The sequence below is a fragment of the Carlito syrichta genome, unplaced genomic scaffold, assembly GCF_000164805.1.
Source record: "Carlito syrichta isolate Samal-C Ts95f unplaced genomic scaffold, Tarsius_syrichta-2.0.1 Scaffold305936, whole genome shotgun sequence".
In the NCBI taxonomy this organism is placed as follows: domain Eukaryota; kingdom Metazoa; phylum Chordata; class Mammalia; order Primates; family Tarsiidae; genus Carlito; species Carlito syrichta.
The window spans coordinates 234553-249467 of record NW_007250032.1 but is presented as its reverse complement, the minus strand read 5'-3'; the positions used below and the strand labels follow the sequence as shown (position 1 = coordinate 249467).

The 14915-nt window shown below is 37.9% G+C and overlaps 1 protein-coding gene across 1 annotated transcript in view; it reads left to right on the top strand.

The window, feature by feature from the left end:
- The window catches only part of LOC110596063 (zinc finger protein 680-like), a 72709-nt gene that overhangs the window by 18465 nt on the left and 39329 nt on the right, over window positions 1–14915 (top strand). Inside the window, exon 4 of the mRNA XM_021714947.1 lies at window positions 2881–2964. Coding sequence (XP_021570622.1) covers window positions 2881–2964 — 84 coding nt within the window. The remainder of the gene's footprint in view (window positions 1–2880; window positions 2965–14915) is intronic.

Here is a 14915-nt window from a genome sequence, read left to right as displayed (position 1 = left end):
TATGATTGTCCATACTAGGGGGACTTCCAATGATTTTATTTAAATTCATACTCAATAGTCCTACCTCAATACAAATTATCTCTCTTAATAGAAGAAATTCTAGCCAGACTCAGTGGCTCAGCTTGTAATCCTGTGCCTTTGGGAGGTTGAGGTGAGTGGATTGCCTGAGCCTGTGGGTTCGAGACCCACCTGGGCAACTTGGTGAGACCTCATCTCTACAATAAATCAAAATGAGGCAGGAGTGGTAGCGTGTGCCTGTAGTTAGGAAGACTGAGGCAGAAGGATTGCTGGAGTGCAGCAGGTCGAGGCTGCGGTGGCCGGGAGCAGCCACTGCACTCCAGTCTGATGACAGAGTGAGACTCCAACTCAAAAATAAAACTAGAAGAAATTCTGATATTTTACTTACATTTTACTTTTGTAGTATGATCTGAGACTGGTAGTTTTTTCTTTATATCCAAATACTTAAGTACACTATATTGTGTACGGATTGGTAAACATATATTAAACTCCTAAATGTTACCTTGTGTCTTAATAACTCTTATTTTATAATTTTATTTAGTATGAAGCTTAGGACTAGTTTCAAGTATGCATATATTCAAACACACGTATGTATGTTTATGTGTGATTAGCATCAGATTTTTATACATAAATAAAAATGTATAACCATGTGTTGTAAATAATGTAATAATTTGATATGCCTATACAGTGTGAAATGATGATTACAATTATATTAATGAACATATTAACATCTTATATACTTGTCATTTTTATGTTTTGTAAGGGGAACACATAATGTCTTCTATTTTAGCAAATTTTCTAAGCATTAGACAAATTTTCATTATTTCATTATTAACGATAAGTCACTATGGTATACATTAGTTCCCTAAGAATCAGTTATAACTCAAATTTTGCAACCACTGAGAAACATCTCCATTTTCCCACCTGTAGGCCCTGGTGACCATGTTGTTCTTTCTTCCTCTATGAGTGCAAAGTTTTTTGATTCCACAGGAGTGAGATCATACAGAATTTTTTTTTCCCCGAGTTGGAGTCACACTCAAGGCTGGAATGCAGTGGCATGCTAATGACCACCACAGCCTCATTGCTGGACTGGCAATCCTTCCATATCAGCCTTTCAAGTAACTGGAACTACAAGCATGCACTGCCACACCAAGCTTATTCTTCTATTTGTCATTGACCCGTGGTCTCTCCCAGGTGCTCAGACAGGTCTTGAACCTCTAAGCTAAGGCAATCCTTTCACCTCAGTCTCCCAATATGATGGGTTTACAGACTTGAGCCACTGTACCCGTTCTCACACAGCATTTGTGTGTGTGTGAGCCTGGTCACTTCAGTTAGCATAATGTCTTACAATGTCATCCATAAGGTTAAAATTCTAGAATTATCTGAAAAATTTTTTGACAGAAACATATGCTATTGTGCATATATACGTGTGTGTGTGCGCACGCATGTGTGTGTGTATGTGTGTGTAATGTTATTTTCTTAATCAACACAGATTCCACAAATATTTAGGTTGTTTTCAAGCTTGGCCATCTTGACAAATGTTGCAATTCCCATAGGGGTTGGAGACTTCTTTTTGATACTGATTTTATTTCCTTTGGTTATATGCCCAGAAAAGGGATTTCTGTGTTATGTGGCTTATTTTTAAAGAATGTTGATAATAATTTTTCTATGACTCTACCAATTTTAAACTCACCAAGAGTATACAGGATTTCTTTTACTTCACATCCTTATGAAAAGTTCTCTCTCTCTTCTGATTGATATTAACCATTCTAACAGCTGTGAGACAATATGTCATCATTGTGTTTTTTTGAAATTGCCTCTATTGGTGATGTTCAGTGCCAATTCAAATACCTGTTGTCAATCTGTATGTCCTCATTGGAAAATAAGTATTCATTTCTGAGCTGTTTTTTATTCAAGTGAGTATCATTTTCTTTCTTTAACATCTCATCAAGTCTATGGTTTGCAGATGTTTTTTCTTGTCCTGTAATCCTTCTTCCTTTTCCCTTTACTCTGCAGAAGCTTTTCCATTTGATGTCTGCAACTTGTTTATAGTTTTTTAATCATAAAGAAATTATTACTAAGACCAATATCAATATCAAGGATGTTTTCCAAATCCTTTTTATGGTTACATTTTATCAGCATGTTCTCTGTCACCCAGGCAGTAGTGTGGTGATTCAAGTAAGGGTTTCTACATTTCATATAAAAATTTCTCAAACTTTTTTGTAAATTGCAGCTCCACAAATTATTTTTGTACCCTTAATTGAGTCATTTATCCTGATTCTTTCTACACTTTGGCACACTTTGTTTGAATTGGAGTATTTGAAATTCAAAGATAAACACGTAATAATGTTTATGATGTTGCTTTGTCTAGACTTATATAACAATAATCACTAAGTTAGAGATTCTAGGAGACTCATACCTGTTCTTAGGATGTGTCTCCTCTGTGTGTTGGAACAGAAACAGTCTTTGTATAAACCCTCAAAGGACAGAAATGTGGACTCATATTCCACTCTTCTGTTATTCCCTGAGGAAGAATTGAAGAGTGAGAAGATGCCATCTCATTGCATGATGCTGTATTTTAAGGAAGGGAAATTATGGTGGCAAAATTACTAAACTTTCTCTTCCATGTAACTCATTTTATCATGTGGATTCTGCAAAGTATTAGCTGTTTTTTGAGTTCTCACACAGGCAATGGGGTAAGTATTTTCTTAAGTACATATATTTATGATGGAGTGGAAACCTGTGATTTGTACTTGTCATCATACTTATGTCCTTACCATGGTATCATATTATGTTTTATTTTCAAAGGATATTCACCTGAGTCTAGCACAGAGAGTAAATTTTTATTTTCATCATTTTCAGCTGTGACTTCATATTATACTGATGGCCTTTTGCCAGAGAAGAGCATAGAAGACTCACTTAGAAAGGTGCCAATGGGAAATTATGGTAAATATGTCCTTAACAACTTATGGTTACAAAAATCTTGAGTAACTGTGCAGGAGGTTGAAGGGCAGATAGAATGTTCAGTTGCAAATAACCATTACAAATGCAATAAGAGTAGGAAAGCCTTTCTTTTTTTTTTGAGTTGGAGTGCAGTGGCCTCTCCCAGCCACTGCAGCCTCCTCCTGCTGGGCTCTGGTGATCCTTCCACCTCAGCCTTCCATGTAGCCAGAATTACAGGCATGAGCTACCACGTCCAGCTGATTTTTTGATTTATTGTAGAGATGAGATCTCACTCTCTATGTGGGTCTCAAACCACAGGTTCAGACAATCCACTCACCTGAGCCTCCCAAAGGCACGGGATTACTGACTGAGCCTCCGAGTCCAGCTTGGAAAGCCTTTCATCAACACTCCAAATATGTTATCCACCAGAGTATTCTTATTTCTGAAATGGCTTTCAAACACAAATATAACTGAATGTTTAACTGGTCCTCAAAATATAGTCAACATCAAAAGAATAGTGGAGGAAATATACACAATATATTTGGGAAAGTGTTTAAGAAATCATCCTCTCTAAATAGACATGAAAGAATCATAGGGGAGAGAGAGACTTCATCGTTCACATATTACTCAACATACAGTGAGCCATACAGGACAGAAACTCTACAAATGTGAAGAATGTGGCAAAGCCTTTCACTCTTGTTCACATCTTAGTTGACATACAATGATCCATACTAGAGTGAGACACTACAAATGTAAAGAATGTGGCAAAGCTTTTCACTCTCATTCAAATCTACTCAACATGCAGTGATCCATACTGGAAAGAAACCCTACAAATATGAAGAATGTGGCAAAATCTTTAAGTTTCATTCACTCCTTACTGGACATATGATGATCCATACTGGAGAGAAACCCTACAAATGTGAAGAATCTGGCAAAGTCTTTCACATCCGATCACTCCTTACTCGACATACAATGATCCATACTGGAGAGAAACCCTACAAATGTGCAGAATGTGGCAAAGACTTTCAAATTCATTCACGCTTTACTCAACATATGATGATGCATACTAGAGAGAAACCCTATAAATGTGAAGAATGTGGCAAAGCCTTTCACATTCGTTCACTACTTACTCGACATACGATAATCCATACTGGAGAGAAACCCTACAAATGTGCAGAATGTGGCAAAGCCTTTAACTGTCGTTCACATCTTAGTCGACATACAGTGATCCATACTGGAGAGAAATCCTACAAATGTGAAGAATGTGGCAAAGCCTTTAACACTCGTTCAAACCTTACTCAACATACAATGATCCATACTGGAGATAAACCCTACAAATGTAAAGAATGTGACAAAACCTTTAACTCTCGTTCATACCTTATTCAACATACAATGATCCATACTGGAGAGAAACCCTACAAATGTAAAGAATGTGAAAAAGCCTTTAACTCTCGTTCATACCTTATTCAACATACAATGATCCATACTGGAGAGAAACCCTACAAATGTAAAGAATGTGACAAAGCCTTTAACTCTCGTTCATACCTTATTCAACATACAATGATCCATACTGGATAGAAACCCTACAAATGTGCAGAGTGTGGCAAAGTCTTTAACACTAGTTCACATCTTACTCAACATACAGTGATCCATACTGGAGAGAAACCCTACAAATGTGCAGAATGTGGCAAACCCTTTACCTCTTGTTCACATCTTACTTGACATACAGTGATCCATACTGGAGAGGAAACCCTATAAATGTATAGGGTGTGGCAAAGACTTTCACTCTCATTCAAACCTTAATCAACATACAGTGATTCATAATGGAGAGAAACCCTACAAATCTGAAGAATGTGGCAAAGCCTTTCTCTCTCATTCACAACTTAATATACAATGATCCATACTGAAGAGAAACTCTACAAATGTGTGTAATATGGCAAGGTCTTTCACTCTCACTCTAGATTTTCTCAACATAAAAACCTGCATACTGGGGAGAAATACAAATGTGAAGAACGTGGCAAAGTCTTTTGCTCCCATTCAAAGCGTGCTGGATATATCAAGGTGAATTGTGGAGAGAAACCCTACAAATGTCAAGAATGTGGTAAAGCCTTTCACTCTCACTTTGGATTTGCTTTTCATAAGACCATCCGTACTGTGGAAAAAACCTGCAAATATGAAGCATGTGGCCAAGCCTTTTGCTCCTATTCAATGCTTACTGGATGTATCAAAGTGCATACTGGGGAGAAAACATAAGTGTGAAGAATGTGGAAATGCTTTTTGCTCTCACAATGGATTTGCTGGACATAACACAATCCATACTGGAGAGAAACTCTAAAAATGTGAAATATATTGAAAAGCTTTTCACTCATTCAATACTTGCTCAACATGGCAAGATGCATACTATTGAGAAACCCTACAAATGTGAAAAGTGTGGCACAGCTTTTTGTACTCATGGAGGATTTGCTGGACATAAGACCATCGATACTGGAGAGAAACTGTACAAATGTGAAGAGTGTGGCAAAGCCTTTTATTCTTAAGGATTTGCTGGACATAAGACCATCCATACTGGGGAGAAATTGTACAAATGTGAAGAGTGTGGCAAAGCCTTTCACTCCATTAAGGATTTGCTGTACATAAGACCATCCATACTGGAAAGAAAACCTACAAGTGTAAAGAATATGGGAAAACCTTTCACTCTCACAATGGATTTGCTGGACACATGACCATCCATGCTGGAGAAAAACACTAAAAATGTTAAATATGCAGAAAAGCTTTTGACTCTCACTACTTGCTTGACATGTCAAGATCCATTCTGTTGAGAAACCTTACAAATGTGAAAAGTGTGGCAAAACTTTTCACACTCATAAAGGATTTGCTAAACACAAGACCATCTGTAGTGGAGAGCAATCCTACAAACATGATGAATGTGGCAAAGCCTTTTGCTCTCAAATGATTTGCTATACATATGAGGCGCCATACTGGAGAGAAACTTTACAAACGTGAAAGATGTGGCAAAGTCTTTTACTCTCATAAAGTATTTACTGAAGTTAAGTCAGTTGATACTGGAGAAAAACCCTACAAATGTGAAGAATGTGACATACCCATTCACTCTCACAACAGATTTACTGGACACATAATCATCCATACTGGAGAGAAACTCTACAAATGTGAAAAACATGGTAAGTCCTTTGCTCTCATATACAACTAGCTGGACATTTGAGAATCCATACTGAGATGAAAGTATATAAATGAGAGGAATGAGATAAAGCCTTTAGCTTTCATTCAATATTTGGTTGACATATGAGCATCTATATTTAGGGATTCCCTATAGATGGGCAGAATGAAGTAAACTTTTTCACTGTTATTACAAGTTTTCTCAACATCAGACAATTTATACTTTAAATTGTCAGTATCTGTAATGACTGGAAAATCATATATCTAGTTATAAACAATAGAGACATGGTGAGAAATTTACATATGTAAAGAGCACCATTACCTTTTTTTTTTTTTTTGAGTTTGTGTCTCACTCTGTTTCCCAGACTGGAGTTCAGTGACTGCTCCCGGCCACCGCAGCCTCGACCTGCTGGGCTCCGACGATCCTTCCACCTCAGCCTTCTGAGTAACCGGAATTACAGGCTGAGCTACCAAGCTTGACTAACAACATTATCTTTACTCAAACTACAGATCTTTTGAATGTACAAATGTAAAACATGTCTGAAGACACTAACCAGCAAATACTTTATTTGACATTAGACCGTGCATTGTAGAGACTCTACAGATTTAAAGAATGTGGACTGGCCTTTGTTCAAAATATATGCCATTGGAAATACTAGGGTATTCGGACTGAACACTTTACGGATGCAATTTATATGGAAGCTTAGTTACTGAAAGGTCAAGTTGAAATAAATATCAAATATTGAGTGGCATTAGAAGATTTTTTTTGTTGTTTTTTAGGAAAGCATAAGTATATTCTCTGTTTAGTTTTGGTTTTGCATTGACAGTATGAGGATATTTTGAAAAGCAAACAATATTGATGTAACTCAGCTCACATGATGCTATGCCTTCATTCATAGTGTTTATGTAAAGGCATGGGGTCAGTTGTTGGTATGTTAGAGCTATGGAATGTCTTTGTATAGTAGGTCATCAGCACTCATCTCATGTTTTTCATGGAGGAGGAAGAAAACTGATACATAATCTCCTTTAAAAGATTGAAGTGAAGAGGTTTTTTCTGGCTCACATTAAGCATTATTGTAAGTTCAGAATGAGGTGAGTGCGCAGGATAACATTTTACTTTGGAAATAAATGACAAAGAATCATTGAGAGTTTTAGAAATCATTTGTCTTACTACTTACATGCAAATGAGAAAATGAAGCCAGAACATTAATATCTTGATGCATCTTCATACTATCAATACTTACAAGCCATAAGTGTAATTTCATATAATATAAAGAATTATTTTCATAGACATCAGAGCAAAGATAATTACTCTCTTAAAATATGTGTATTATAAGTTTATGTTTAGTAAATAATCAGATTCAGTTTTTAAAACTGAAGAAAGGTGTTTGCACATGGATCACTGTAGCAGAAGAACAGAAATGCTTCAATATTAGTACACTGGTTTTGCATAGAGTGAAATGTCAAGGTTTATTTAGGCTATGTAAATTTGTTGGTTTTAATGAACAGAATTGTTTATAAAGCATTAACATTTATTGTTCACACAACAAATTATGTTGCCATAAGTGTTAATCTATTCTATCTTACCCAAGATTGTAGGTATATGATGATCATATACTGTTGAGTAACTTATGGAAGGATGTTTCTAGTGATCTTTTTTTTTTTTGAGTTGGAGTCCCACTCAATCACATAGACTGGGGTGCAGTGGCTGCTCGCAGCCACTGCAGCCTCAACCTGCTAGGATCCAGCAATCCTTCCACCTCAGCCTTCCAAGTAGCTGGAACTGCAGGCGTGTGCTACCACACAGGGCTAATTTTTTGGATTTATTGTAGAGATGTCTCATGAAGTAAGTTGCCGAGGCAGGTCTCGAACCCGCGGGCTCAAGCAATTCACTCACCTTGGCCTCCCAAAGTGTGGGATTACAGGCTGAGCCACCGATCACGGCCGATCCTTTTTTTATAGGTCATATTTATTTCCTTTTTTTTTTTAGTTATCTGTCATTTTGATTAGTGTAATAAAGATTATACAGGAGTATAATTCTAAGACCTAAATTTCTGAATCCTGACTATTGTAAATACTTATATATTAGGTTGGATTTTTGGCTCTGATGTCTGGACTCGAATACAGTTGAAAATCCATGGTCAGTGCAACCTCAATGTGATGGTATCAGGCCATCTTTCTCCTTTAGCCTCCTGAGTATCTGGTGTCACAAAGGTTTGCCATCATGCCCAGTCAACTATTAGATTCATTGTTAAGACAAGTCTCATCAAGTTGCTCAGGCTAGCCTCGAAGCCCTAGACTAAGGCAGTCTGCTGTACTTTGCCTCCCAAAGTGCTGGAATTATATGCATGAGTCACCATGCCCAGTCTTTTGCTTCCTTTCTAATCATCTGGCACTGTGTTGGAAGCACTCGTCCCCTCAAGTCATCTGCCTCTAACTCCTGTGGTGTGGGTTCTGGGCTCTGGAATATCTTCAACATTTATATCTTGATACCCTTCCCTTTCCACTGATTTGCCATAAATACAACGATGCTTTGTAATTTTCCTGATTCACTCTGGAGAGACCAAATGCTCATATAGAAACATAAACATCACATGGTGTGTGAAACAGAATCTCACAACACTTGCATTAATCACCTGGCAGCAGGAAGTGGTCCCAAAATTATTGTCTGATACACTTTGTGTCATAGTTAATTTTATGCTGTTATGAGTTAATACTGCATCTTTACATTTATTTACACATTTCCCAACTGCTGATGGTGCCATGTATACTCTGTAAGTGCATAAATTATCAGTTTACCTTTGTATGATAGATTTGCATATCTTTAGGATAGTAAATGTCAAAATAGACAAGAATATACTTCTATCTGATGTCCTCATGACATTTTTAAAGTGTATTTCTTTTTTTGATTTATTGTAGAGATGAGATCTCACCAAGTTGCACAGGCAGGTCTCAAACGCGCGGGCTCAGGCAATCCAATCTCCTCAGCCTCCCAAGGTGTGGGATTACAGGCTGAGCCACCGAGCTCAGCCTTAAAGGATATTTCTAAACTGTGGTTCTTCACATTTCTTTTAAATGATCACAAATTGTCAAAAAAGAAATTGCAGTGTGTTTGCTGAAAAAACATGGACATATGCAAGTCAAACCCATGTTCTTCATGGGCTCACAGTACAGTGATAAAAATAGATGTGGAAATAACAAGACAGTATAATCTTGACTAGCCCTATTTGGAAAACAGCCAAGCTAACATAATTATGAATATAATAAATCAACATAAAATATGAGATAAATATAAAATTAGATTGAACCGATAATAGTACTATTGTGTGGAAATATTGAGCTATTGAGCACAATTTATATAATCAAAGTGTCAAATTCCAAGTGATAAAAATTATGATTACAGTTCTGCATAAATGGTGACTTGAATGTAAAATATGAATATATGTGAAGAGAAGATATAATGGAAGTGAAAGAGTAAGGGACATAATGAGGGTGAATCAACTTATGGTGGACACTGAATTACAGACAGCATATCAATGGCAACGTTGGATTTTAACATATTTAGATAGAATAAAACTGTAGTTTCACCCATTTTATCTAAATATAACAGAATTCTGTGCTTCCTAAATGACAAATGGAAGAATCATCTAGTTTTTAGAACATTATGCATCACTGACTTAATATGTGATTGGTCTTCCCTTGCATATAACATTGGCTACTCTTTTATCAGAACTCATTTGTAATTAAGGCCTCACTGTGCATAGGACACTGACTCCATGACTCTGAACAGTCTGAAGGGCTGGGTCATCTCTCCCTAACATGGGTGAGGAAGACCTGCAAGAAGCAAACACACTGGATGACAAAGTCTCTCCACATGTGTAAGCTTCAGTCTCTAGTGAGAAACAGCAAGGTCACTACTTCTCTTCCACCACTGTGACTTGATTGTATAGTTCATTTACATATTTGTCTTATTCTCCTTTTAAACTTTGTATTCCCTTGATTTCTCAATCTTTTAAAAAAGTCACTATCACACTGCTTTACTTTCCTAGTCCTTATTATGTATAATATAATGTTATTTTTTTCAGATTTTTATGGATTTCCAATTTAAATGTTCTTTTGTGTAGAAAAGTTCTTTTTCTCCAGACCAAAAATAGCTGGTGTCAATGTCATTATCAGGCTCAATTGATAAACTGATTAGAGGATATCAACTTAGTGATACCATTTAAACTTTCTTCCCAAAATGTATTTTTATTACTTTATATTTCTACTTTTTTTCTTGTGTTTCAGAAATATTATACACTACTTCCTTATCCGTTGATTTATAAATGCATAATTCTTTTCTAAAAGTGTCACAATTTCATTTTAATTTGTTAACATGATTATATGATTTTCTCATTGATTCTGTTAATGTGACTAATTTTGTTGATGGATTCCCTAATGGTGAATCTCCTATTCTTTCCTGACATAAAGGGAGATTGATCATGATGTAATGTTGCATCGTCCTGACACAATGTTTCTAATAATTTTTACATTTCTACTTAAATGTGATTTTTCTACAAAGAACGGGTATGAAATACTTAGTATAGGATAGAAATTGTGTGTTGACAATGTCCTCATCCTGGGAAACCAGGTTTTCTATTCTCTTCTATTTCTTTTTCTTTTCAATATTATTTTTATTTTAAACTGTAGGAGCTGGGCTCAGTGGCTCAGTCTGTAATCCTTCAACTTGGGAGGCTGAGGTGAGTGGATTGCCTGAGCCCGCGGGTTTCAGACCCACCTGGGCAACTTGGCCAGACCTCATCTCTACAATAAATCAAAAAAATTTAGCCGGGTGTGGTAGCACGTGCCTGTAGTTCCAGCTACTTGGAAGGCTGAGGTGGAAGGATTACTGGAGCCCAACAGGTTGAGGCTGCAGTGGTTGGGAGCGGCCACTGCACTCCAGTCTGGATGACAGCGTGAGACTCCAACTCAAAAAAAAAAGTCTGAAAAGAAAACAAGTGGCATTGTATATCAAAAAGACCAGGAAACTAAACTAGTGTTATGTTTGCTTTAAAAACATACTGAGGGTCAGGCTCAGTGGCTCATTTTGTAATCCCAGCACTTTGGATGCCAAGGCAAGTTGATTGCCTGAGCCTGCGGTAACTTGGCGCGACCTCATTTCTACCACAAATCAAAAATTAGTCGAACGTGGTAGTGCATGCCTATAGTTTCAGCTACTTGTAAGGTTGAGGCAGAAAGATCGCCAGAGCCAGCATGTTAAGTGTGCAGTGGCTTTTAGCGTGCCACTGCATTCCAGTCTGGGTGACAGAGTGAGGCTCAACTCAAAACAAAAAAACACAGAAACCAAGGCAATACAAGTTTAAAGGTGAAACAGGACATATATGGGAAAAAAATACTGCCAAGGAAGCCAAGATGGGCCTTGTTGTGTCTCCTGGAGACTGAAGCTCACACATGAGTGCAGAGGAGACTTTGTCTTCCAGTGTGTTGGTTCCTCAAGCCACCCATCTCACACATTTCAGGGAGAGATGAGTACTCCCTTCTGCGGGTTCAGAGTCTTACAGTTAATGTCTATGGACTGAGGCCTTTAACACAAATCAAGTCTGATAAAAGAGTAACCAATGAAATTAGCAACTGGAAGCCGATCACATTTAAGAAGTTTGTGATGGCTAGTGTTATAAAAACCAGATTCTGCCATTAATAAAATTTAGGGGGCACAGAATTTGCTATTCTATTTACATAAAATGTGTGAAATACACTTTTATTATATCTCAACATTTTTAAAACTGATGTGGGCCGGGCTCGTTGCCTCAGCCTGTAATCCCAGGGCTTTGGGGGGGCCAAGGTGAGTGAATTGTCTGAGCCCACGGGTTTGAAACCCACCTGGGCAAGTTGGTGAGACCTCATTTCTACAATATATCAAAAATTAGCCAGACATGGTAGCATGTGCCTATAGTTCCAGCTACTTGGAAGGCTGAGGTGGAAGGATCGCCGGAGCCTAGCAGGTTGAAGCTGCGGTGGAAGGGAGTGGCCACTGCACTCCAGTCTGAGACTCCAACTCAAAAAAAAAAAAAAAAAGAATCTGCTATTGATAAATTCTCTCAGATATTTTTTGTTTTCTTGGAAAGTATTTCAAATTACCTTTATTCATGAAAAATACTGAGTGTTTAAAAGCAAGTGTTGTGAGATTCTGCTTAACAAATCATGTGTTACTGCTGTCTATATGAGCATTTGGGCTCTCTTGAGCCAATCAAGGAAACCAGAGAAAGCGAGTGTGTATATGGCAAAATGGTGGAGAGAAAAAAGGGTCTCAAGATATAGATCCTGAAGACATTCATCAGCTAACAAGCACCACACCAGAGGAGTTAGCAGATGACTTAATGGAGGGGAGTATTTCCAACAGTGTCAGGTGACTAGAAAGAAGACAGAGAAGAGATTGAATGTGGCGACTAATGCCTGTAATCCCAGAATTTGGGAGGCTGAGGTGAGAGTATTGTCTGAGTCCAGGTGTTCAAGAACAGCCTCTACAATAAATCAAAATAATAATTAGGCATGGTGCCACATGCCTGTGGTTCCAGGGACTAAGGAGGCTAAGGGTGAAGGATTGAGTCCAGCAGGCAAAGGCTGCAGGGGCCATGAGCCTGCCACTGCACTCCAACCTGGGTGACAGCAAGACTGACAAAAAGAAAAAGACACCAAATCAGCAGTGTCAAAAAATAATTCAGCATTACACAAGCTGGCAGAAGTGTTCTGATTACAGATTGCTTTTCAAATCTTTTATAACAGGTAACTTTCTACTATAGGGCACTAAAACTAAAGGATATAGCAGAGGTAGAATGGGTGCCATATGGAAACATTTTTCAAAAATGAAAATGTAAATGCATAAGACAGAAATTAAGATGGATTTCTGAAAGCTGCACCAAATGAAGACACCCCCCTGGAAGGCAAAGCCCCAGAGGGGATCCACATGTGTGGCAAGGCCCAATGGAAAGGCTTGAGGAAAGTTCTGCATAGCTGCCCTGTGACTCACGGTTGCCTGGTTATTCCCATTATATTGTTATGCTCCTGCCTTACAGGAATAATATGTTTCAATCTCCCTCAGAAAAAGAATAATGTGATCAGAATTGAAGGGTACAGTGTCTACAATGTCAGTAATAAAGCAGTCAATGTTTCCACATTGGCTACACCTCAGGAAATCAAGAATAGGAGAGGTCATGATGACCCAACCATCAATAGAACCAATTACTGTAACATCCACTGCAACAAAATGTACCTTTAACTGTATGGCAAATGAAACACTTAGAGATTTTCTATTAAAGTTGTGACATAAGGAATTATCAGAAACTGAGGTAAAAACTCACAGATAACATAGGTATAGTTAAACATCAGATTAGTCATAAGATCGGAACCCCCCAAAATAAAGCCCCTAAGCCCTTACCTACTATTAGAGCAGGACAACATGTGGGATATAAAATTAATGGTAGAATTTGGTGGGCCCTAGGGGTAGAAGCAGCATACAAGATTTATTGTGGCTTGATCCTCCTTTACCTTACACCATAGCTTATGATGAAGACATGGTTAGATGGGCTTGGGTAGATGGCAGATGTATTAAATGGAACTCTCTGTCTCTCTGGATAAGAATTAAGCATAGTAGCCTACCGTGGTGTTTAATTCTAAAAGCATAGAAAATAAAAATCTGCTATAAAGTAAACTAATGGTATAAGAAAATTAAATGTAGCTATTATATAATAGAAGATTGTGAGAATAGATACAACTAGCTAAGTTTGATATATTTAATATGATGACCTTTTGCTTTTTGTTTAAAAATAAGTTTGGAATATTTAGAATAGATGAAGTAAGTTTTGTGTGGATTCATATATTATTGCTTTAATAGTTGATTGTCCTTTTTTACTTTTTATTTTCCTTATAGAAAATTACATATTTTCATGAAATAGGATGTTAAATTTATGAGTTTAATAGTCCAACAAGTGGTGGTAGTGATAACCACAAAGACTGGTTTTGCGTTTATGGGCAAGTTGTATTAATCATTAACTTTATAATAAATTTTGTAAGACATGAGAACATGCAGTGTTTGTGACAAAATAATGAAATCATTTTGTGATTGTATAACTACAAAAAATAATTAATTTATAATTTACTATAAATACACACAACCTGGTATGTTTGATTGCCAGAATGCCTGAAGAAACTCTGGTCACAACTCCTCATTCCCTCGCCTCATCACACCTCCTTCTCAGGTCCCTGTGAGCCCCCTGAAGCTGGCCTGTGGCAGCCTGCTGGATTGGGTGCATTACTGTGAGTCCTCCCAGTCATGGAGCCCCCTCATGACATGACACAGATGAGAGGCAGAAGGGTGGTGAACATTTGCCCACCTAGTCCTTTCTCTGATCATGGCCTCCTGTGAACAACTGGGCTGCATAATATGCCAGAAAGGATCCAGGACTGGTCAGAAGGAGGCACCCAGGGAGGGAGCAGGGTGCAGGAGCTGACTCTTCCTGGGGGACTCTTTCCAGCCTAGGTCCCACCACTGTGCCTACAGCACCTTATGAGGCTGTCCCTGTTTGACCTTCAGGAGTTCTTTCAGGTCAGTTTATCCTGGGCCTGGGCTCTGGAAGATGACATGGTGCTGAGGCACCTTCAGGTCTCCAGGGCTCAGCTGAGATGGATAGAGTGTGATCTCTCCCTGAGGTTAAGTCCAGCAACAAGTCCACTCCCATTTCACCTTCTGGGGCAATGAAGACTTGAGCACACAGGCCCCATTA